The sequence below is a fragment of the Panulirus ornatus genome, chromosome 47, assembly GCF_036320965.1.
Source record: "Panulirus ornatus isolate Po-2019 chromosome 47, ASM3632096v1, whole genome shotgun sequence".
NCBI lineage: Eukaryota > Metazoa > Arthropoda > Malacostraca > Decapoda > Palinuridae > Panulirus > Panulirus ornatus.
The window spans coordinates 18,623,035-18,648,617 of NC_092270.1; the positions used below are offsets into that span (position 1 = coordinate 18,623,035).

Sequence of the window (25,583 nt, forward strand, 5' to 3'; positions counted from 1 at the left end):
TAGAGGCATCAAGAAAACAGTTTGTCCCTCTGAGGTGAGTCACTTGCATCATATAATGTTACTGGAAATAGTTTAGTTGTGAAAAGTGTGAACAATATAATGTTTTGAAGGTTATCTGAAATCTTGCAAAGTTAAGTATCATTGCTCTGTACTCTCAGTTTGTATACTAAAATTCTGAAAGTTTATTTGCCAGATAAACTAAAAGTCAGTATAGATCACACAATGTGAGGAGTTTGTCTTTTTCCATATTTTGATTGAAATGAAATTAACCCCCTTCTCCTTTAATTACTTATCTTTTCTTTCTTTCAAACTATTCGCCATTTCCCGCATAGCGAGGTAGCGTTCAGAACAGAGGACTGGGCCTTTGAGGGAATACCCTCACCTGGCCCAATTCTCTGTTCCTTCTCTTGGAAAATTAAAAAAAAACGAGAGGGGAGGATTTCCAGCCCCCCCGCTCCCTCCCCTTTTAGTCGCCTTCTACGACACGCAGGGAATACGTGGGAAGTATTCTTTCTCCCCTATCCCCAGGGAAATGATACTTGATAGCAACTAAATATGGTTAAGAGAAGTCTTAAGTAACTTCATAATATCTGCAATTACTTTTTTTTCTTCAGCTTCCTTCATTTCTAGCTGAATGGTGTTCTTTACATTGCTCCTGGCATGCTTGTGTCTGATTCTGAGGTGCAAGGGACTTCTGTTTTTCCTCCCATTTCTCTTGAACAGATCCTGGTACATTGTCATAACATTTCTTGAGTGTGGCACCACTGAAGTCAAAGCCAGGATTCTCGATCTGGAATTGCTCAAGATCCAACTTCTTTCTCATCTCATGGACAGTCCATGGATCAGCTGAGAAGTTATCTGCAAGCAACCCCTCCCATACTGTCTCCTTGCTGCAGGCATCAGCCTTTGTCATGGCAATATGCAGTATTTTCTTGTCCTCTAAAGTCCATACTGTCTCATCTGCTCTTACGACAGCATACAGAGGTCCCACAATAATCACTTCATCCAAAACTATCACCTTAATGTGAGATGGTTTGACTGTGACTTGAATAAATTTGGATCTAGTACCCTCAGGAACATTCACCTCTGCATGGACCTCAGATACAGTCTGCCACCACCTGCCCCATGGTGTTGTACATGGCACAATTCCACTCCTTTCATCAAAATTGGTCTCTACATAATCAGGCATGTCTTTTTATGGGTACTTTACTATACACCTGCCGTCTCCTCAGAAGCAAAATGCAACACTTTTGTTGATTTAAATGGCTTCTTGGTGGAGGCGCCACAGAAAACTGCAAGTAATTTGTTGCCAAGCTTCTATTCTCAGCTTAGACAACAGTGAAGAGAGGATTGCATAGTTTTTCTTGGAGCATGTATTTTTGCTTCATTTTCTTGTAGGAAATATACTAAAGATGACTTAGGGTTTGCTAAGTACTTTTTTATTGTTATTATACATAATTGCTGTTTCTTGCATCATCAAAGTAATGCCAGAAAACAGATTCTTCAATGCTCCCAGAACCTTCGTTCCCTCCCCCACCCTTTGACTCACTTCCGCTTCCATGGTTCCATCCACTGCTAAGTCTACTCCCAGATATCTAAAGCACTTTACTTCTTCCAGTTTTTCTCCATTCAAACTTACCTCCCAATTAACTTGTCCCTCAACCCTACTGAACCTAATAACCTTGCTCTTATTCACATTTACTCATACTTGCCCCTCTCTCCAAAACTCTTGCATTCACCTTCCAAACCACCTTTTCCATAAGCAAATTAAAGAACCATGGAGACATCACTCACCCCTACCACAAATCGACATTCACTGGGAACCAAACAATTCCTCTCTTCCTCCTTGTGCACATGCCTTACATCCTTGGTAAAAACTTTTTACTGCTTCCAGCAACTTACCTTCCACACCATATACTCTTAAAGCCTTCCACAAAGTATCTCTATCCACCCTATCATATGCCACAGATAGAAATCATCTGAAATACCTAGGGTGTGCTCTACAGGTAATGTGTTTTAATTGATTTGACTTGTAGGGTTTGTATGGCATTCAGGGATGCCACTGAGCTACATGTTCTTACTTAGTACTTAGTTCTTTTTACAGTTGCTAATCTGTATATTCTGTTTGTTATATGATCCAGGCTGCTGTGTGGTATGCTTTCACATTCGTTGCATCTCTATATGTAATCATTGTACTACCTCTCTATGTGTATAAATTTTTCAGCTTCCCATCCCTTCTTTTCATTTTGTGTCCTTGTTCTGGGTTGTCTTTTCCTTCCCTTGGAGGCTTTCAATGTATAGGCCTCTTGGAGCAGGGGGAAAACATAGAGATGATGACTACAGTGGTGTTGTTCTAGAATGATGATACTAATTCAAACCATGGCATTTTCACACATGTGCTTGGACATGCTAGTCAAGCCCTTTCTGTTATGGTTTTGATAGGGTGACCTTGACTGGCATTGTGGTAGACAAGAAGCTCTCTTACCTTGATCCTGAGGGAAGGGAGTTTTCCTAAAGACTATAGTCTCTCATATGGTCAGGAGTGTTGGGAGTATTTTGTGATGAAGATCATCCTCCTCCTAAGTTCCCTTGAGTGAGTTGGAGGCACATGGCCCATGTCGTCTGGCAGTCCCATAGTTTGACTATTGTCGCTGTATAAAGCATTGGGACACTAGTGCTGCCTCAAGGGTAGGAATGCAAGTAATGAAAAAAAGTTGGGGTATAAATATAACTGTTTATTACACTGTCTTCTTTCACTCTTTTAGGGCTCTGCAGAGCTATACTCTCACTATATTTCCTTTCAAACACCATTACTATGCTTTTACTCACATTTACCATAAGTTGCCTACGTTAACATATATCTTAAAATGCACTTACAAACATCTGCAACTCCTCTTCACTCTTAGCAAAGTCTTCTTTAACCTTTATCCTTCATGTTGCTGTGCTTTCATGCTTGTGAGATGAACAGACCTTGGAGAAAGATACAGATTATGAGGTAAGATAAAGTGTTTCTCTCCTAGGTAGTGATCCAAAAGCATTTTTCCCCAGCTTGTTTTTTTCACCCATCCTTTCCCTCTCTTTTGGAAAACTTTTCTCTAAACCAATGATGATCATCATTAAGTTGATGTCTGTGTTTCAAGAATTTTAAGGTAGATTGGTACCAACAACCTGGGGAAAAAGATGTTATTGTGGTTCTTAAGATGTTATTGAGGTTCATAATTGACTGAAGGGGAAGCTGGGGCTGAAGTGGGACTATTGTCACCTAATAGGTAGGGGTTTGAGAGGGTTCTAAACCCTGGAGGTCTGAGATATCTCTCATACCTCGCAGGATACTGCTCCAGGAAGAAAGATATTCATATTCTATCATTTTACTTGTTTGTTACATATATTGTAGAAAGGATTATCCAAATACTAAAACCCTGTTAACTTTTTATCTTTTCATCACCCAACTATATTTCAAACAAACTTGATTGCTCAGCTAGACAAATCATCTTGCTGTTGTGTGTTTTTACTGTCATTTTTAAGGATATTTAGTGATTCCTTTTGTTTTATATTTTATCATTTTTTTTTTTTATACTTAGTCACTGTCTCCCATGTTAGCAACGTAGCGCAAGGAAACAGACGAAAGAATGGCCCAGCCAACCCACATACATATGTATATACATAAATGCCCACACACGTACACACACATACCTATACATTTCAACGTATACATACATATACATACACAGACATATACGTATATACTCATGTCCATATTCATGCTTGCTGCCTTCATCCATTCCGTTGCTACCCCACCACACATGAAATGCCCCCCATTTTTGCTCTCCGAGATAATGTTTATAATGTTCTCGCCTTCCACACATTCTTCCATGCTCTTAGAACCATTGCCCCCTCCCCCATTCTGTGACTCACCTCCACTTCCATGGTTCCATCCACTGCTAAATCCACTCCCAGATATCTAAAACACTTCTTTTCCTCCAGTTTTTCTCCATTCAAACTTACCTCCCAAGTAACTTGTCCATCAACCCTACTGTACCTAATAACCTTGCTCTTATTCACATTTACTCTCAACTTTCTTTTTCACACACTTTACCAAACTAAGTCACCAACCTCTGCAGTTTCTCACCTGAATCAACCACCAGTGCTGTATCATCAGAGAACAACAACTAACTCCTTCCCAAGCCCTCTCATCCACAACAGACTGCATACTTGCCCCTCTCTCCAAAACACTTGCATTCACCTCCCTAACAACCCCATCCATAAACAAATTAAACAACCATGGAGACATCACGTGCCCCTGCCGCAACCAACATTCACTGGAAACCAATCACTTTCCTCTCTTTCTACTCGTACACATGCCATACATCCTTGATAAAAACTTTTCACTGCTTCTAGCAACTTACCTCCCACACTATATTACTCTTAATACCTTCCACAGAGCATCTCTATCAACTCTATCATATGCCTTCTCCAGATCCATAAATGCTACATACAAATCCATCTGTTTCTCTAAGTATTTCTCACATACATTCTTCAAAGCAAACGCCTGATCCACTCATCCTCTAGCACTTCTGAAACCACACTGCTCCTCCCCAATCTGATGTTCTGTACATGTCTTCACCTTCTCAATCAATGCCCTCCCATATAATTTCCCAGGAATACTCAATAAATGTATACCTCTGTAATTGAGCACTCACCTTTAGCCCCTTTGCCTTTGTACAGTGGCACTATGCATGCATTCCGCTGATCCTCAGGCACTTCACCATGAACCATACATACGCTGAATATCCTTACCAACCAGTCAATAACACAGTCACCCCCTTTTTTTGGTAAATTCTACTGCAATACCATTCAAACCCGCCACCTTGTCGGCTTTCAACTTCCGCAAAGCTTTCACTACCTCTTTGCTGTTTACCAAACCATTCTCCCTGACCCTCTCACTTAGGGCACCACCTTGACCAAAACACCCTATATCTGCCACTCTATCATTGAACACATTCAACAAACCTTCAAAACACTCCATCTCCCTCTCACATCACTTCTGCTTGTTATTACCTCCCCATTAGCCCCCTTCACTGATGTTCCCATTTGTTCTCTTGTCTTACGAACTTTATTTACCTCTTCCAAAACATCTTTTTATTCTTCCTAAAACTTAATGATGTTCTCTCACCCCAACTCTCATTTGCCCTCTTTTTCACTTCTTGCACCTTTCTCTTGATCTGCCTCTTTCTTTTATACATCTCCCAGTCGTTTGCACTACTTCCCTGCAAAAATCATCCAAACTCTTCTCTCTTCTCATTCACTAACAATCTTACTTCTTCATCCCACCACTCACTACCCTTTCTAATATATCCACCTCCCACGTTTTTCATGCCACAGACATATTTTGCGCAAGCCATCACTTCTTCCCTAAATACATCCCATTCCTCCCCCTTTCCCCTTACATCCTTTGCTTTCACCTTTTTGCCATTCTGCACTCAATCTCTCCTGGTACTTCCTCACACAAGTCTCCTTTCCAGGCTCACTTACTCTCACCACTCTCTTCACCCCAACATTTTCTCTTCTTTTCTGAAAACCTCTACAAATCTTCACCTTTGCCTCCACAAGATAATGATCAGACATCCCTCCTGTAGCCCCTCTCAGCACATTAACATTCAAAAGTCTCTTTCATGCTCCTTTCAATTAATATGTAATCCAATAATGCTCTCTGGCCATCTCTCTTACTTACATATGTATACTTATGTATACTTTATGTACTCTTTTTAAACCAGGTATTCCCAATCACCAGTCCTTTTTCAGCACACAAATCTACAAGCTCTTCACCATTTCCATTTGCAACACTGATCATCCCATGTACACCAATTATACCCTCAACTGCCACATTACTCACCTTTGTATTCAAATCACCCATCACTATAACCCGATCTCGTGCATCAAAACTGCTAACACACTCACTCAGCTGCTCCCAAAACACTTGCCTCTCATGATCTTTCTTCTCATGACCAGGTGCATAGGCATCAATTATTATCCCATCTCTCTCCATCCACTTTCAGTTTTACCCATATCAATCTAGAGTTTACTTTCTTACACTCTTATCACATACTCCCACCACTCCTGTTTCAGGAGTAGTGCTACTCCTTCCTATGCTCTTGTCCTCCCATCAACCCCTGACTTTACTCCCAAGACATTCCCAAACCATTCTTCCCCTTTACCCTTGAGCTTCGTTTCACTCAGAGCCAAAACATCCAGGTTCCTTTCCTCAAACATACTATCTATCTCTCCTTTTTTCTCATCTTGGTTTCATCCACACACATTTAGACACCCCAATCTGAGCCTTCGAGGAGGATGAGCACTCCCCGCATGACTCCTTCTTCTGTTTCCCCTTTTAGAAAGTTAAAATACAAGGAGGGGAGAGTGTCTAGCCCCCCACTTCCGTACCCTTTAGTTGCCTTCTATGATATGCAGGGAATATGCGGGAAGTATTCTTTCTCTCCTTGATTTTTGTTGATTTTCCCTATTATCTTTTTATTTACTTTAGCAGCACTCCTGATGCTCTGCTTGACAAATCATCTTGCTGTTTTGTGTTTTTTTAGTATCTTTTTTTTTAAGTATGGTTACTGATTCCTTTTACTGTTTTATATATAACTTTTACTGATCACTTTATTTACTTCTGCAGCACTTCTCAGTTGTAGTCCTCTTTAGCAGTTTTAGATAATCCACTGTTAGCTGTAATCTCAGGCATCTTTCACAAGTATCTTTTTATACCTAACTGCCTCTACTGCTTTAGTGAGATAAGTGCAAGAACAGATAATCATTGGCCCCATCAGCAGTTGCCCAATTTTCTTCTGTCATGTTTAATCTACCAAAACCAGAGTCAGCCATCCTCACCCAGGCCTGACAGACTACTTCATCTTGAGCCGTTCATGGTTCAGCCCACAGACTATGTGTTATTCCCCTATAGAACACTTATTTCTCTTTTAACACACACATCTCATCCTCCTGAGTGCTCAGGTGCCAATACCCTAGAGCCTCTTTACCTTCAGTCCACCTTATGGTCTACTGGTTCTCATCTTTTCCACTACTTTCAGCACACAGATCCTCTTTTTCAGTCTCCCTTTACTTATTCTGACCATATACCTGAACTGGTTTGATACACCCTGTTCGCTCTTTCAAATAGACCACGCTTACTATTACACGTTTCTCTAACCATATAATTTTTTCTCATAATTTTCCTGCTTCACATTATGTATCTTCAGGCATTTTATTTCCAGCTCACAAACTCTTTTCCTTTAGTTTGCATCCAAGGCCTGAGATTCAAATCTGTTCATTACTCTCAAGACTATTACTCCTCCAAACGACTTTATAACCAACAACCAACCCCCAGGAAGAAAGAGTTCACTGCAGCTTTAGTATTTTAGGAACCTGTACTCATAGATCCCTCCCTCCCCCAATAAACAACATTGACAAAACATTGTCACACCATATTGAATTCAAAAGGACTAAACAGCCACCCTCCAAACTCAGTCTTAAACTTCACTCCCCCAGACATATACCCATCTGAGCCTACTTTCCCCTGTCATGTATGAGTACACTTTCTTGTATATATTCTGGGTACCACCCATTTGTATAACATTTCAAATACTTATTCAGCTTTTCAGTAGAATCTATATGTCCAAGATGTAACTTTAACACAGAAGACAGTAGACACCTATGAAGCACAGAATATCTTCCCTCAATTGTCATACATCCACCTCACAAAACTAAACATTATTACCTCACCTCTCAACTTGTGGCCCTTCTTAATGAATGAGGCTGGCTTCCTAGGTGTTGCAGGAGCCCTTCTGTATGGTTAGAATTGTTTCACTCTGATTAAAAAGAATAGTATTTTGTGAGTGGTAAATGATAACAATGATGTTTTCAGAATATTGTATGAAGCTGGTAATTTTAAAGGGAATTGGAATTTGATTTGCTGTTGGGAATTAACAGGTTGCAAGAGCACTTTCACCCAAGGCTTGGAGGGATTTAATGCCAGCTGTTCGCAAGATTGGGGCACAGCTAGTAAAGGAAGGGCTTATTCTTGTGACTCAGAGAGGAACTATTGTGGATCTGTCAACTGCTCGGGGTCCAGTTAGGTTTGGGCTAGCTGAATAAGGTAAGAATGATGTAATGCAAAATGCCACTTTTATCTGATCATCTTTTCCACTTTAAAACCATGGAGAAGAAAGAATGTGTGTAAAAAAAGTTGCCACTGGAATGATTTTATTGCCTTCCAAAAGAAACTGAAATCTGCCACTTTAAATTTCATGATTTTAAGGAGGATGGCAAAAAGTGCCCTAGTGACACAAAGATAAATAAAAAGTGTCAATATGGTAATGCAAATCAGCTGTTCCATTAATATAGCAATATGCATTCTTCCTTGGGAGTATTGAAAGTTTCAGATGATTTAACTAAACAGTTTGAGTAAAAAGGTTCTACTAAATGAAATAGAGCACATTGAAAGTCTTTAAGTTGATGATAACTGCATTGCATTCAAACTCATGTGTCAGGGATTTGGTTACAGTAAGGGAAAATTAAACTGGAGATTTTAAACAACGGAAATTTGATTATGCTTTGTGAATGACTGATATTTTTTCCAGCTGTGCTGACAGGTTGCTCATGATATATGTTGGTAGTTGCCAGTGATATGTATTGGTGGATATAAACATCATCTGGGATTTTGAATTATGGAAGGGTCATATAAAATACCATATGTGCATGAAGCAGTAGCTTCATAACCGGTCATGTGACTTATTGAGTGGTAGTTTCATAACACATCTTATGACATGTGGAACAGTGAAAGGGTTTTCAAAAATTTGAGTTAATTCTTATTACAGCAATACTTATGGATACCCTTGGAGAGGTAGGAGAAAGAATATGACCTATGCATTTTTTTTAGATGCTGTAGAAGGCAACAAAGAAGGGTATGAGCAGGTGGCTGGAAGTTCTTTTATCCTTTTACATCATCTTGTAAAAGTAGGAAGAGGAAGCAGCCAGGTGAAGGTTTTTCATCAGAGGCTTTAGATTTAGCAGGGGTGTCTCATTGTGCATGTTGTAACCACGATGAAAAGAATGGGAGATAGATGTTATGATAAGAAACACCTATTTCTTCAAGCCTTGAACAAAACAGAGTTGAAGGTTAAGGGGTTAGAGTGGTTTAGAAATGTTCAGATGATGAAGTTCAGGGTTAGTGAGAAAACATGAGTGAAAGGAAGGGCAGCTCATACATGTAATGAACTTTAGGACTGGGTTCGAGTGCAAGAAATTGATTTCAAGGTTGATGTGAGTAAAATGAAAGTAGACTGTGAAGGATGGGTATTTTTTGTGCTTATGCTCTGAAGAAGTGAGAGGAATGGAAATGAAGAAAAGAATGCATTTTTAGGAGGAGCCAGATGAGTGCTTGTAGCAGATGTAATGCAAGGGAATGAATCATGATTGTAGGGGATATGAATGTAAGAATGGGTGATGTGGCAGTTGAGTGTTTGATTGGTGGCATGGGACTCCTGATGCAAATGAAAATATGACAAAGCTTGTTGGCTTGTGTGCTGAAAGAGTAATTATAAATGGGAGTACTGTACAAGGGATAGAAAAAGATGAACACACAGGTATTTGTGGACGAATGAGGCAAGAGGTCACTGGACATTGAATTATCATGTATGGTAGTAATGACATGCTGATGGGAATGGTAGGTGAAATGCTTGGTTATATCTTGGTGGTGATTTAGAATTTTTCTTTAAAGGGCAAGGGCAAGTAACTGAGGTTGTAGGTAAGGATGGTTTGGTGTTGGTGTAGAAAAAATTATTTAACCGGTAAGCATTCACTAAAGAGAGTGAAGTGCATATTAGCAGTAGCAGTCACTTCAGCAGTGAAGTGACTGCTAGACTTGATTTTGAAATTATGGTAATGATGTGCTCATCATACTGTGTTCAGCAGGTTTAATTATTATGCTCTCATTTATACAGTATTGATTCATTGATACTTATAATGTAGCAGCAGATATTTCATAGCTTTCAACTCCTTCTTGCAGTGTAATTAGGTAACAGATCTGTACCATCCAGAGATGGCAGACAAACCAGTGAGCATTGGGAGTCGGATAGAATGTGAAAGATCAAGGGGAACTGTGAAATGGATTGGTGAGGTTCCTTCCACACAGGGAACTTGGTATGGTGTAGACTGGGATGATGTTACCCGAGGCAGGCATGATGGATCCCATAAAGGGGTCAAATATTTTGAAACAAGGTAAGATTTTGCTTAATTGTTAATCTATAATTTTTTACTTTTTTTCTCATCTTCAGTATCCTTTACTCATATTCAGAGTTTTGAAGTGAAATGCTTATTTCTGTGTTAATGTAAACACATTACGTTTTAAGTTTTCACACAGAATGATTTTTCAAGTGAGCTCTACAGTATGTCTGTATTTATGCTATATTTATTCACAGAACAGTTTTTATGCACCTGATCTCAAGTCATTTCTATATAGTCTTTCATATGTACTGTTCAGCTTTGCACCATAGTTTGCCCATCTCTGCTGCTGGTGCATTTTTTCCCAACCTAAATAAACTTGGATACCTCACTCATAAGTCAGCTCTGGGACATGCACCTTTTCATACAAACTTCTCCCATGCTGCACTTTTAAATTCTTTTCATTTACTTGGGCTTTAATTGTATCCCCAGTTTTTCTTCCTTGCAATACTCTGTTCTCAACATCAACTATCCAATACCAACCTTACCTGAATTTCACTTTCAATTACCCAAAATCATCTTTTTTCCATCTTCATTCCTCATTTATCTTTCTATTTACAATTATGTTATATATCTTCTCCATTTTTGCAGTGACCACCCCCTTGAGGGGGTTCCTGATGGGAATGGGTTTCAAAGAAATAGACTCCCCTTTTACCAACTATCTTGCCAATTGCATCAAATCATGCTATCATATTCATATCACCCATTACAACCCCTTTCTCTCCTTCTCAAACCCATTTATACAGTCATTCAATTTTCTCCAGAAATACTTCATTTTATCTTTACATCGAACAGTCATCATGTTCCCAGGCACGTACATACATATCCATGCATATATTACAATGCCAGGCTTTCCTTTCACCCACACTATTCTTGATCCATCCCATCCATGCTCTGTAACACCCTTCCATACTCTTGGCAATAACACAATTATACATCCTTTTTCACTTTCCCTTATGATTTTCTTTTATTCCTGTCCATACTATTCCTTGCATGCTCTTCCACAACTTACATTTGTCATTTTCATTTTCATTCCATACACCCTGCCAAAGGATGCAGGTTTCCCCATTTCTCAGCACATCCAAACTATAACTTTTAAAATCTCCACAAGCTCCCATCATTTACTCTCAGCAGTCATCCCATTAACATTCAGAGCCATCACCCTCAATTGTTCATCACTTTTACTCCTTGGTGTAACTGGTGGATTCCAGTGCTGCTTCCTAGCCTATAGTGCCTTGCCCTTGATAGGCACAGGGCAGCTCCAGTGGGGCTCTCAGATTTTTCAAAAAACTAAAATTTCTGTACACTTAAGTATTTGTCTGCTTTAAAGACAAACAGTGTCTCCTAGTTAAATTGTATATCATTTTATGTAGAAACTGTGTTCTAGATAATCATTAGAACAAACATGTGGCAATATTTTGTAGAATATTTGAGAATATCATGCATGGATACTAGGGCTGCTGCAGTGAAAGGGTTAATTCAGCTTGTGACAGACAAATGAATATCAGCAATGTAAGAGGCCTGTCTTATTCAAACTCATTTTCATTTAGCTGTCGTTGACTCTGTTCAATTTTGTCTTTTTTAGGTTTCCCACATCTGGGTCTTTTGTCCGACCAACTAAAGTCAATACTGGAATGACACTTGAGGCGGCAGTTCGTGGGAGGTATCAAGATGACCCGACCATTGAATCACAGGTAAGTATTATTTGTGTTTCAGTAAACTAGCATATGTAGGCAGAAGGTACATGTACACACACATACAAGTTAAAGGAGTGGAAGTAAGGGAAAGACCCAAAGAGGACATATAGTTGGGGAAATTACACAGACCTCAATTTTTGTGGTAACAGATTGGGAAATGGAGTTCAATAGCCAAGAACCAGGGCATTGTGGTGAGAGGTTCTGTGTAAGTTGCAATGATGGAATAAGAATATGGGTACCTCTAACCTCAAATATAGAGGGAATGGTTACAGAGAGGGAAGAAAAGTTTTAGAAGAACAGTTAAAAATGCAATGGAGCTTTGAGATATGCAGTGACAAAAATATAAGGAACATTCTGGTTAACCAGCTGTTGCTAGGTATAAGAGAGCAAGGAAAAAGTAGAGCAGGATAAGAAAGGAGGAACAAAGAAACATCGAAGATAATATTTTAGACAAGGCAGGAAATTATTCAGATCTTCTTCATAAATTCATGTGGAGTGAATTGTCAGCTAAAGGGCAGGTTTTCAAGCCAAGGGATTCAGATGTAAAAACTGTAGAAGGTGATGTAAGGATATATGCAGAACCAGAAAGCAAGTTCAAAAGTGTTTGCTCAGTGTAAAACAACGTATTATGCCTCATCACCCGTGAGTTGTAGGGGAGAGGAGGTTTTAGAAAGTATTGAGTTATCTTGAAAAGACATTGACAGAATACAAAAAGGTCTTGACCCATACAATGCTCATTGTGATGATGAAATTTCATCATGTGTGCTGAGGATGTATGTAGATACATTAGACATACCTGCTGAAATACTGTTCAAGATGTCACTGGAGAGAGGCAAAATGCTAAAGGGCAAAAGTCAAAGCTTTATTTAAGAAAGAAGACCTGGAACTGACACTTAACTGCAGACCAGTCTCACTGATAAGTGTGGTGTGTAAGGTTTTGGGAGAGCTAATCAGATAGCAAATGGATGACTTCCTACTGAGGAAAAAATTGTGAATTAGAGACAACATGGATTTTAGGAAAGGTCATGTGTAACAAACCTCTTAGATTTCTACAAGAGAGTGAGCTTTGTCTTAGTCAGAAGATTAGGTAGCTTGTTCGTTTCTGGATTGCCTGAATTATTTGACAGTGGAAGGCTAATTAAGAAATTGAATTACAAGGCTTGAATAAAGAGGAAACACCTTTGATGGATAGATCATTTAAGTGGAAGGGAACAAAGAACGTGTCAGAGGAGCCTTCTCAAGATAGATTGAGGTGACCAGCAGAGGGCACAGGTTTCTTTTGTAGGATCATTACTCTTTTTGATCTATATAAATGACTTAACTGAAGGTATGGACTTATACCTGAATATGTTTGTAGATGATGTGAAGGTCAAAAGGGAAGTGAAAAGAGCAGAGGATTGCATCGTCTGACAAGGAAATCTTGACAGACTCCAAAATTGGTCTGATACAGGGTTGATGTTGTTCAGTCCAGTAGATATAAAGTAATTAGGATGTGTCACAGTGAAAAAGGACCTCAGTATGATTTATCATTTAGCAGAAGTGAAGATTGTGGTAGGATATGAGGAAGGGATTAGTGAGAATATCATTAGACAGTTAGGTTTTGGAGAGAAGTAAGATGTTAGGAGAGGCACTAGACTGATGATGTTGAGCAGAAGAGAGCTTATTTGAAAGATCAAGAATGTTGGTAAAGTAAATGGAAAAAGAGGTAGGTCTATTAGAGAGGGATAGGCTTTAGGGGTGGCCATTACTTTTACTGCCTGAACCCTCCCTCTCATTGACAGTAGACTCAGGTAGGAATTGGTAGTTATAAACAATTCTTGGAACTCTTTTTTCTCATGCAAAGAAACTTATAGTGAAAGATCTCTTTTCAGGAGGGATTTCCCTACCTGTTCCTCTAACCACTGTGGTTGCATTGTACAGTATGAAAGCATGTAAATGATATGTGTCTGCTTTTTTCCCAAAACCAACAATGCTTCATGTATTTCTCTATGCTTACATTGCCACTCTGGCCGATAGATAAAGCAAATGCACTTCTGTCTTAGCTATGACAATGAGGAATTCAGCTGTTGGTGTTTTATTTTGTCGCAGAAGAGTTATTCTATGTGTCCATGTACACATGTACCATCCTTATTATCCCACTTTTTGTGTATGTATTCCTTACACTATGCTGTACTGAACCTGTATATTTGCATGTCTTCATAGCTGTCTGATGCAAATGGACTTCTGTCTTAACTTTGACAATTAGGAATTCAGCTGTTGGTGTTTTACTTTGTCGCTGAAAAGTTATTCTTTATGTCCATGTACACATGTACCATCCTTATTATCCCACTTTTTGTGTATGTATTCCTTACACTATGCGGTACTGAACCTGTATATTTACACGTCTGCATAGCTGTCTGATGCATAAATATAGATGATACATGTTATCCAATATGTCAGAGGTGTACTGTTACTTTTAGTTTTGATGATTTTTGAGCCTTGCTGCCTCTGGAAACACTGCTGGAGTTGCCCTCTACCAATGGCCTCTCAAAAGTGTGGCACAAAGGACTATGAAGTGGCACTGGAGTCTAACAGTTATGCCAAGGGTTAAGAGGAATGAGTGATTGAGGGGAATCGCTGAATCAAAAGGAGGAAGTGAAAGGTAGATAGAAAGAGTATTTTGAAGAACTGATGAATGTGGGAGAGGGGGAGGCAACAGTTGTTACATACATGGGTATGGAGGAGGAAAGGAAGAGGATACAAGTGCAGAGGTCTATTGTAAAGAGGGAGGTAAGAAAGGCAATAATGAGGCTGAAGATAGGAAAGGCACCTGGGATGGATGGGATTATGGCTGAAGTGTTGAAGTATGGAGGAGAAAGTGTGGTAGAGTGCATGCATCTTATACGTAATTTAGTATGGAAAGAGAAGGTTGTCCCTGAGGATTGGATGAAAGCTATTATTGTTCCTTAAATCAAAGGAAAGGATCCAAAGGATGTATGTAGCAAATTATAATTATATGGAAATAAATCTGTTGAATATACCAGGAAAAGTGTATGCAAGAATATTAATTGACAGAGTGACGGAAGTGACTGAATGCAGAATAAGTGAAGAGCACGGGGGTATCAGGAAAGGTAGGGGATGTGTGCATCACATATTATAGTAAAGATAACCGTGGAAAAGTATTTAGCAAAAGGTAAGAAGTTGTATGCAGCTTTTATGGATCTGGAGAAAGTGTATGACAGAGTCACGTGGAATGCTTTGTGGGATATATGGTATGGGTGAGAACTGTTGATTGGTGTAAAAGCCTTCTTTAGAGGAGCAAATGCATATGTAAGAGTGGATGGAGAGCTGAGGCAGGGCTGTGTGATGTCTCCATGGCTTATTGATATATATGTGGATGGAGTGATAAGACAGATGAAAGCAGAACTTGGGAAAAGGGGTGCAGACTTGGAGTGTGGTGGTGAGATATGGTGGCTAGTAGCAAGCCAGTTTGTGGATGATACTGTGTTGTTTTCAGAGAGACAAGAGGCGTTTCAGAAGGCTGTAAGAGTGTTTTATGATGTGTGTAAGCAGAGGAGATTGAAGGTAAATGCAAGTAAAAGTAAAGTAATGGTGTTTGAGAGGAAACAGAATGAAAGTATAGATTTTTTGTAAAACCTTATAGAGTCCAAGAAGAAAGTGTAATGAATTGTGCTTTGGATATGAGGGGAAGAAGAATTGAAGAGGTTAGAGAATTTAAGTATCTTGAGGCTGTCTTGGGTAAGTGTGGTGATATGGAAGGAGAGATAAGGGAGACAGCAGTACAGAGTAGAAGAGTCATTGGGTCCCTTAATAGAATGATGAAGGATAGAGGCGTAAGTTTGGAAGTGAGGAGAGGATTAAGGGACAGCATAGTCCTCCCACTCCTGACCTATGCAGTCAAAATATGAACGTGGAATGAGGCACAGAGGTCAGGAATGCAGACTTTGTTAATGAGCTGTTTGAGAAGAGCATGTGGTATGACTAGATGGAATGAAGAAATGAAAGGGTATATGAGATATGTGGTATGGCAAGGAATACAAAGGGAATGAATTGTTGAGTGGTAGAATAGGTGAAACATAATACTTTGAGGTGGTTTAGGCATGTGGAAGGAATGCAAGACTGGGAGTTTACAAGGAGAGTGTATGATAGTACGATTAAAGGGGCTGGTGCAAGTGGAAAACCACCTGTGACATGGGCAAATAAGGTGGAGGAATACTGGAGGGAGAAAAACAGAGGAAGAATGCATGGAATGGTGTATGTGAGGGAGGCATGTCAGGACAGGGATAAGTGGAGGCTCTTTTTCTGTGGTCACCCCTTGATGGGAGTTTCTGGAACAGGCATCAGAGATATAGATAGATAGATGTCAGAAGTTATTTTTTAAGAGTGCTATATGATTGAAAAGTATGTTGGTGACTGCTATTTTGTCTCATGTTTTTACTGTTGTTATCTTCCATTTCCCCTTTAACATGAGAATTTTAATGGTGATACATAAGATGAAAGTGAAAAGAATGCAGTTTGAAAATAGATGTATAGAATGGGAGTAGAGTTATTGTAGCATGGAAGCATGAAAATATATAATGTTCTTTTAGGTAACCGAGCAGCTGCAGAGAACAATCAAGGCAAGATTTGTAGAAGTCGTGGGGATGGATAAGGTTGGACAGAAACAAAGGTAAGTTCTTTGTCCTAAGACAAGTTGGTAGAGTCATTAAAGCCATTTTGATAAGTGCACCTTAAGATGCACTCTTTATGCCCACCTGTAATTAACATGCTGTTTGTTTGTGTTCATTTAGCCATTTTTGAAATTCATATTAAATTAAAGGTAATGCTTTAGGTGTGGTGACAAGACCAGGCAAGCATATTCTAATTTTGGCCTTATGTAGGATTTGTACAACTTGCTGATTATTTCCTTTTCGATATATTTGAGTGCTATTCTAATATTTGCCAGTAGATGGTTTATGTCCTCTACTATTCTCCTTATGTGTGCCTCTAGTAATGGATTAGGGATGATGTCAACTTCCAAGTCCCTCTCATCCAGAGATTTGTACTGCTTATATCCTGCTAGAGGATATTCATATTAAGGCTTTTTTTTTTTTATTACTCAGTGCCATCCTTCTTACTTACATTTACTTGGATGGAATTTCATGAACCATGTCTTTAACCATCTGTAGAGTCTGCCTATGTCCTCTTGTAAGTCAATGCACTCCCCATCACTTTTCATTTCCTTCTTGACCTTTACTTGATCTGCAAACATATTCAAGTATAAGTCCATACATTCAGGCAATTCTTTCACATAGATTAAGAAAAGTAATTGTCTCAGAATAGAATCATGTGGCACCCAGTTGGTGACCTCCACCCATTTCGAAAAGGCTCTCCTAACATGCATCATTTTCCAAGAAGATAATCTTCTGTCCATTGTGTCAATCTCTTCTTTTTCCTGCCCGGTGATCCAGATTTTAAATCATCCTCTCATGAGATATAGGTTCCGATACTTTGTTGAAGTCCAGGTGCCAACAGTATACACAGCTTTCTCTTTTTTCCAGTAATTGCTTATGGGGAGGTAGTTTTATGCATGTGGAGCCCATCTCTTGGTCATTCTTTACTGTGATCCAGCTTTTTGACTCTCTGTATGTTGTCAATGACCATATCTTTATTTTCTTTATTCCATTTATCCACCACTCTTTAGAAAGGGTGCATTAGCTCACATTAATTCTCTAACTGTTCTTGCATTACATATGACTACATTGCTTATGCAAGAAACAGCAAAGTTATGAGGAAAGAAATCTATTCCTATCATACTATAAAAGTACTTTTTCAGTTTTTTTTTTTTTCAAGCATGTTCCCTGCATAATTTCATGTAATGTCCTTCAGTTGTTCTATTGCAACATCTGTCGAAGAACTGCTCTGTGCCTGTGTCATTGGTCTGATGAAAAATTTTGAGGTTGTGATCAGGACACTCCCCTCACTCTTCTCTCTCCCATTCAAGGCTCTAGCCTTTACTATTAACTCATGTCTTTTAGTTCTGGTACCATCTTTGTTGTTCTCCTCTGGACTGTCTTTATTATTTCTTTGGACGTTTTAAGGATGTGAAAAGCTTTTTGAATATTTTCTCATCCTTGTATCTAACTGCATTTCTAGTATGTAGTGGCAGACAATTTATCTCCTAAACAGTTCTCCTAAGATGTGATTTTAGTGGCAGGTTAGGGACAATGTGTACACCCAAGGCTCTTCCACTCACAGATTCCTGCAGTGTATTTCCTGCTTGGTGATATTCATAATTGAGGATTTCTTTCACCATGACCCATTCTCATTACATTCGCTTGCATTGTGTGTGTAATTACATATTTGTTTTGTATAAGGAGCGAGATTGACATTCGTCTAGGTTCCCATCTCTTGAACATCCTATATTGATGTACAACTTTTATATTTTTATATACTGTCCACATTTATGGTATCCATTGCATTTGCGATTGCCTATTTATACTGTATGGGGAGGGACTTTTACACTTATGAGGTGCTATCACTTGAATAGTCTTCACTATTGTACAGCCTCTTAAACTTTTGTATGCTGTCCACTTTAACCTCATCTTCTTTAAGTTTATTTCATTCATTCACCTCTGTTGTACTTTTAAAGTACTTTTCTACATCTTTTTGAATGTCTCTTGCTTGATTCCAAATTATATCCTATGGTTGTTCTCTGTGCATCTTTTGAAAAATTGTTCTCTGTCTACATCATTATTCTTTTTTTGAAAAACTCTTCTAGAGTAGGCAAGTTTGACCCTTAAACTGTGACATGCTCTCAAGTAGGACTGCTTGACAAGCTGTGATGTGCCTTTTGGAAGCCATTCATTGTTTTGAATTGTATGCGTATGAGGATTGATGATTCTCACCCTTATTTGAATTCGCAAATGATATATTTTCCATCTGATATCCATTGATGTAACTAGGAACCAAGCAACACTGCTGGAAAAACTATTGTGCATCACAGTCACCCATTTATCCAGAATGAGAGCGTAATTGTGTCATCAGGGCTGCTAGCCAGGTTTATGTCAGGACCCTTTTAGTTATTTTATGATGAAGGAAATAATTGTTGTTCTTGTCAATGTTTATATATTTCATGAAAATTTAATTTTTTCATTCATTCATGTGAATATGTTTTACATGTGTAAATGATATATAAGTGCTTATATATTGAGAGTAGAATATAAAGATAAGTATGATAACTGTAAATAAAGTATTTAAATGATGTGGATGTGTAAAATCATGGATGGGAAAATGCAAAGTGTGTGATATTTTTAGGTGTATGCAGAATGAAATCACACCTTAAAAGTATCCATAATCACCCCGTACTTAAATAGGGAGCAGCCTTGTCACTAACTGGAGCCCATCCTTGTCAAGTCAGGAAAAACACACACACACAAACACATGCACTTTTATAAGAAGCAGTCTTATCACCAGCTGGGGACCTGACCTTGTCAACTCAGCAGCCTCACCACACACACACACACACACACACACACACACACACACACATATTAGTACAGAGAAAGTATTACTACATTTGGAGGATTCTTGTCAGTGACATATGATGTTTTCTATAAGGGATCTTTTTTTCCACATATAATAAACATCATTTCATGCCTTGGCTATTGGTTAAGGGTGAAGGCTTGTAGCTTTTCCCTTCTCTCAACTTGTGTGATTCTCGTACCATCTTTGTTGCCCAACTCTGGACCTTCTTTATTAGCTCTTTGTGTTTCTTTGGGTGTGGTGACCAAAATTGAGCACTATTCTAATTTTGGCCATGCATAGGATTTGAACTGTTTACTAGATATTTTTTTCCAAATAAGTGAAAACTATTATAGAAAAATACTATAGTATTTGCCAACAGATGGTATGTCTCCTTTACTGTTTTCCTAATTTTGGGCTGTAATGACAGGTTAGGGTTATTGTTGAATCCCAAGCCTTCTACACACACAATCCTGAAGCTTATTTGCTGCGAGATAATATTCATGGTGAGGCTTTTTTTACTCTGTTCCATTCTCATTACAATACATTTGCTTAGGTCAAATATCAAATGCTCTTTTTTAGTCCAGATACAAATAATCCACTCAGCTAGTGTGTGTTTGATAATTTAATTGTCATTACCTATATGTACTATATGGGGAGGGAGATTATTCTCATGGGGCCCCATCTCATGAACATATCTTTATGATCTCTGTATTAACCTCATTTTCAGTCATTTTATTCCATTCACCAGCCGTCTTCCACTCTTATACTATAAGAGTACTTTCTCACATTGATTTTAACAAGTTTCTTGCTTAATTTCATGTTATATGTTTGGTTGTTCTGTCCATACATTTCCTGAAGAACTGTTTACTGCCTGCATCATTGATCTGATTTAAACTTATAAAGGTCATGATCATGTTATCCTGCACTCTTCTCTCTTTAAGTTGGGCAGGTTTAAGGCCTTTAGCCTTTCCCAGTTACTCTTTTCTTATAATTTTGGTACCATTTGTGTGTGTGTGTGTGTGTGTGTGTGTGTGTGTGTGTGTGTGTGTGTGTGTGTGTGTATGTGTGTGTGTGTGTGTGTGTGTATGTGTGTGTGTGTGTGTGTGTGTGTGTGTGTGTGTGTGTGTGTGTGTTTGTGTGTTATTAACAATATTTTTTACCAAAATGTACTGTACAAAGATGTAATTTTACACTTGTGGGGGCCCCATCTCTTGAACATTTTCATCAACTGTACAACTTTTAAGATTTATGCTCACTGACTACATTAACCATGTCGTCAGTCATCATATTCCATTCATATACCACTCTTATACTGTAAAAGTACTTCTTTACATCTTTTTGAGCAAGTTTCTTGACTAATGTCATGTCCTCTGTTTGTTCTATCCCTACATCTCTCAAAGAACTGCTCACTCTGTATGCCATTGATCTGTTTTTGAACTTAAGTGTTGTAACCAGGTCACCCATTGCCATTATCTCTTCCAAGGTGGGCAGATTTAAAAACTCCAGTCTTTCCTTGTAACGTTGGTCTCTTAATTTTGGTGCCATCTCTGTTGTCCTCCTTTGTACCTTCTCTGCTTGTTCTTTGTGGAATATTGATTACTGATTTGTGTGTATCATTTGTTTGATGTTTTGTTTTACTGATTCATGATATTTATTTGTAGCAGGTTAGAAGAATTGGAGACTGTAGTACTATGTGGTTGGATGGTTTGGGGAACAGACCAGAGTGACTTGGCCGCACTTTTACCCAGACTTCAGGATCTTGATATTTCCAATTCACTTCTGTCATCATGGGATAGTGTTGCACAGATTACATGTCAACTACCCTGTCTTCGATTCTTAAACATAAGGTAAGTATTTGTAAGGTTTCATTTGTGGTGATACTATTGGTTTGAGATGCCTTTGATAATGATACTATTTCGTATGAAATTGAAGGAAAGAGAGGTAAAGTGCAATTCACTTCATACATGTTATCCATTATACCATTTCATGTATTTCCGTTCAGTGTCCTTCAGTCATTTGTAGTTACCATTGATATCTGTGCTTTCTTATTTTTTCCCCCAAAATCCATAACCGTATCTCTTTTCTACAACTGTTTTTCTGCATCTGTTTTAACTCATCCCATTAAAGTGCACCTGTTTTTATCACTCTGCTTTCTGGTTGGTAGTCTGCTGGCAATATCTTCTACATTGCGTATCCTTATGTTTGTGGTACAAGTTCATAGCCCAAATAAGGGAGCACTGCGTTGAATAGAGAAAATTTAATGCTTAAAACTCCGGAGTCTGCATTTAGTTAAAGCATTAATATTTACATATGTTGGATTGCATATATATAGTGCCATTGCATAAAGGTGAGTGTTTAAACTATAGAGGTGTAAGTTTGTTTAGTGTACCTGATAAGTTGAATTGGAGAGTAATGACTGAGAGGGTGAAGGCATGTATAGAGCATCAGATTGGGGAGAAGCAGTGTGGTTTTAGAAGTGGTAGAGGATGTATGGATCAAGTGTTTGCTGTAAAAAATGTGTATGAGAAGGGCTAGTAGATAGATAGATTTGTATGTGGCATTTATGGATCTGGAGAAAGCATATGGCAGAGGTTATATAAATGCCTTGTAGAGGGTCTCAAGAATATATGGTGTAGGAGGAAAGCTGCTAGAAGCGGTGAGAAGTTTTTAACAAGGTTGTAAGGTATGTGTATGTGTTGGAAGTAGTTCCAAATGAAGGTTGAGTTGCAGCATGGGTGTGTAATGTCACCATGGTTGTTCATCTTGTTTATGAATGAGGGTTTGAGGGAGGTAAATGTATGAGTCATGAGTCAATGTATGCCATTGGTGGGGGATGAGAGGGTCTTGGAAGCGAGTCTGTTGTTGTTTGCTGATGATACAGTGCTGATGGCAGATTCAAGTGACAAACTGCAAAAGTTGGTGACGGAGTTTGGAAGAGTGTGTGCAAGGAGAAAATTGAGGATAAATGAGAATAAAAGCAAGGTTGATAGGTTTAGCAGTGTTGAGGGACAGGTTAGTTGGGTAGTGAGTGTGAATGAAGAAAACTCGGAGGAAGGAAGTGTTTTTAGGTATATGGTATTGGACATGGCAGCACATGGAACCATGGAAGCAGAAGTCAGTCATGGGGTTGGGTTGGGGGCAAAGGTGTTGGAAGTGCTGAAGAATGTGTGGTGAGAGAGATTGTTTTGTGGGAGGGAAAAATGGGTATGTTTGAAGATGTGATAGTTTCAACAACTATATGGATGCAAAGCTTGGGCTATATATGTCCGTGAGGAGGACAGTGGATTCATTGGAAATGAAATATGGTTCGATCAAGTAAGTAATGAGATGGTAAGAGAGAGGTGTGGTTGATAAAAAGGGTGTGGATGTGTTGGAAATGTTTCGGGACAATATGTAGTTGGTGTGAGGTGCTTTGATCGAGTGAGTAATGAAAGGGTAAGGGGGATGTGTGGTAATAAAAATAGTGTGGCTGGGAGAGTAGAAAAGAGTGTGTTGAAATGGTTTGGACATTTGGAGAGAATGAGTAAGGAAAGGTTGACAGAGAAGATATATGTGTCAGAGGTGGAGGGAACAAGGAGAAGCGGGAGACCAAATTGGAGGTGGAAGGATGGAGAGAAAAAGATTTTGAGCGATCAGGGCCTGAACATACAGGAGGCTGAAAGATGTGCACAGAATAGAGTGAATTGGAATGATGTGGTATACTGGGGTCAAGGTATTGTTAGTGGACTGAACCAGGGCATGTGAAATGTCCTTGTAAACCCTGGCAAGGTCTGTGGGCTGGGATGTGGATAGGGAGATGTGGTTTTGCTGCATTACTCAAGACAGCTAGAGAATGAGTATGAGTGGATGTTGCCTTTTTTTTTGTCTGTTTCCTGGCACTACCTTGCTGATGTAGCGAGTGGCAGTGCTGTTTCCTGTGGGGTGGAGTGACACCAGAAATGGATGAAGGTGAGCAAGTATGAATCTGTACATATGTATATTTGTATATGTTAGTAAATGAGAAGAGAGAAGTGTTTAGATGATTTTTGCAGGGAAATAGTGCAAATGACTCAGAGATGTATAAAAGAAAGCGGCAGGAGGTCAAGAGAAAGGTGCAAGAGGTGAAAAAGAGGGCAAATGAGAGTTGGGGTGAGAGACTATCATTAAATTTTAGGGAGAATAAAAAGATGTCGACGTGCTCTACTGGGGTCGACATGCTGTCAGTGGATTGAACCAGGGCATGTGAAGCATCTGGGGTAAACCATGGAAAGTTTTGTGGGGCCTGGATGTGGAAAAGGAGCTGTGGTTTTGGTGCATTACACATGACAGCTAGAGACTGAGTGTGAACGAATGTGGCCTTTGTTGTCTTTTCTTAGTGCCACCTGGCACGTGCGCAGGGGGAGGGGGATGCCATTTCATGTGTGGCAGGATGGTGATGGGAATGGATGAAGGCAGCAAATATGAATATGTACATGTGTATATATGTATATGTGTGTATGTATATGTATGTATACGTTGAAATGTATTGGTATGTATACGTTGAAATGTATTGGTATGTATATGTGCATGTGTGGGCGTGTATGTATATACATGTGTATGTGGGTGGGTTGGGCCATTCTTTCATCTGTTTCCTTATGCTACCTCACTAAAGCGGGAGACAGCAACAAAGTATAATGATATATAGTAAAAAAAGTTGTTTTTGAAAGAGGTAAATAAAGTGTGTAAAACAGAACAAATGGGAACATCGGTGAAGGGGGCTCATGGTCAGGTAATAACAAATAGTGGTGAAGTGAGGAGTTGGAGTGAGTATTTTGAAGGTTTGTCAATGTGTTTGATGATAGAGAGGCAGATATAAGGTGCTTTGGTCGAGGGGGTGTGCGAAGTGCGAGGTAGTGAAAGATTTGTGGAAGATGAAAGCTGGCAAGGTGGTGGGTTTGGATGGTATTGCAGTGGAATTTATTAAAAATGGTGTGACTTTGTTGTTGATTGGTTAGTAAGGATATTTAATATATGTATGGTTGATGGTGAAGTACCTGAGGATTGGCAAAATGCGTGCATAGTGCCATTGTACAAAGGCAAAGGGGATAAAGGTGAGTGTTCAAATTACAGAGGTATAAGTTTATTGGGTGTTCCTGGGAAATTATATGGGAGGGCATTGATTGAGAGGGTCAAGGCATATACAGAGCATCAGATTGGGGAAGAGCAGTGTGGTTTCAGAAGTGGTAGAGGATGTGTGGATCAGGTGTTTGCTTTGAAAAATGTATGTGATAGATACTTAGAAAAACAAATGGATTTGTATGGAGCATTTATGGATCTGGAGAAGGCATATGATAGGGTTGATAGAGATGCTCTGTGGAAGGTATTAAGAGTATATGGTGTGGGAGGTAAGTTACTGGAAGCAGTGAAAAGTTTTTATCGAGGATGTAAGACGTGTACGAGTAGGTAGAGAGGAAAGTGATTGGTTCCCAGTGAATGTCAGTTTGTGTCAGGGTTGTGTGATGTCTCCATGGTTGTTTAATTTGTTTATGGATGGGAGGTGAATGCAAGAGTTTTGGAGAGAGGGGCAAGTATGCAGTCATTTGTGGATGAAAGTGCTTGGGAAGTGAGTCAGTTGTTGTTCGCTGATGGTACAGTGCTGGTGGCTGATTCCGGTGAGAAACTGCAGAAGCTCATGACTGAGTTTGGTAAAGTGTGTGAAAGAAGAAAGTTGAGAGTAAATGTGAATACGAACAAAGTTATGAGGTTCAGTAGGGTTGAGGGACAAGTTACTTGGAAGGCAAATTTGAATGGAGAACTGGAGGAAGTAAAGTGTTTTAGATATGTGGGAGTGGATTTAGCAGCGGATGGAACCATGGAAGCGGAAGTGAGTCACAGGGTAGGGAAGGGGGTGAGGTTCTGGGAGCGTTGAAGAATGGTGGAAGGCGACAGCATTGTCTTGGAGAGCAAAAATTGGTATCTTAGAGGGAATAGAGATTCCAACAATGTTATATGGTTGTGAGGCATGGGCTATAGATAGGGTTGTGCGGAGGAGGGTGGATGTGTTGGAAATGAAATGTTTGAGAACAATATTTGATGTGAGATGGTTTGATCAGTTAAGTAATGAAAGGGTAAGAGAGATGT

The 25,583-nt window shown here is 39.2% G+C and overlaps 1 protein-coding gene and 1 pseudogene across 2 annotated transcripts in view; one reads left to right on the plus strand and one right to left on the minus strand.

Annotated features, from left to right (window-relative positions):
* Nucleotides 1-523: 523 nt before the first annotated feature.
* Nucleotides 524-1,311, minus strand: LOC139763631 (nudC domain-containing protein 2 pseudogene; annotated as a pseudogene).
* Nucleotides 1,312-8,015: 6,704 nt separating this feature from the next.
* The window catches only part of Tbce (Tubulin-binding cofactor E), a 90,468-nt gene continuing 72,900 nt past the window's right edge, over nt 8,016-25,583 (plus strand). For both annotated transcript variants that reach the window (XM_071689875.1, XM_071689874.1), the window contains exons 1-5: nt 8,016-8,155; nt 10,067-10,278; nt 11,867-11,975; nt 16,568-16,647; nt 21,146-21,331. In XM_071689875.1, coding sequence (XP_071545976.1) covers nt 10,100-10,278; nt 11,867-11,975; nt 16,568-16,647; nt 21,146-21,331 — 554 coding nt within the window. In that variant the 5' untranslated portion in view covers nt 8,016-8,155; nt 10,067-10,099. The remainder of the gene's footprint in view (nt 8,156-10,066; nt 10,279-11,866; nt 11,976-16,567; nt 16,648-21,145; nt 21,332-25,583) is intronic.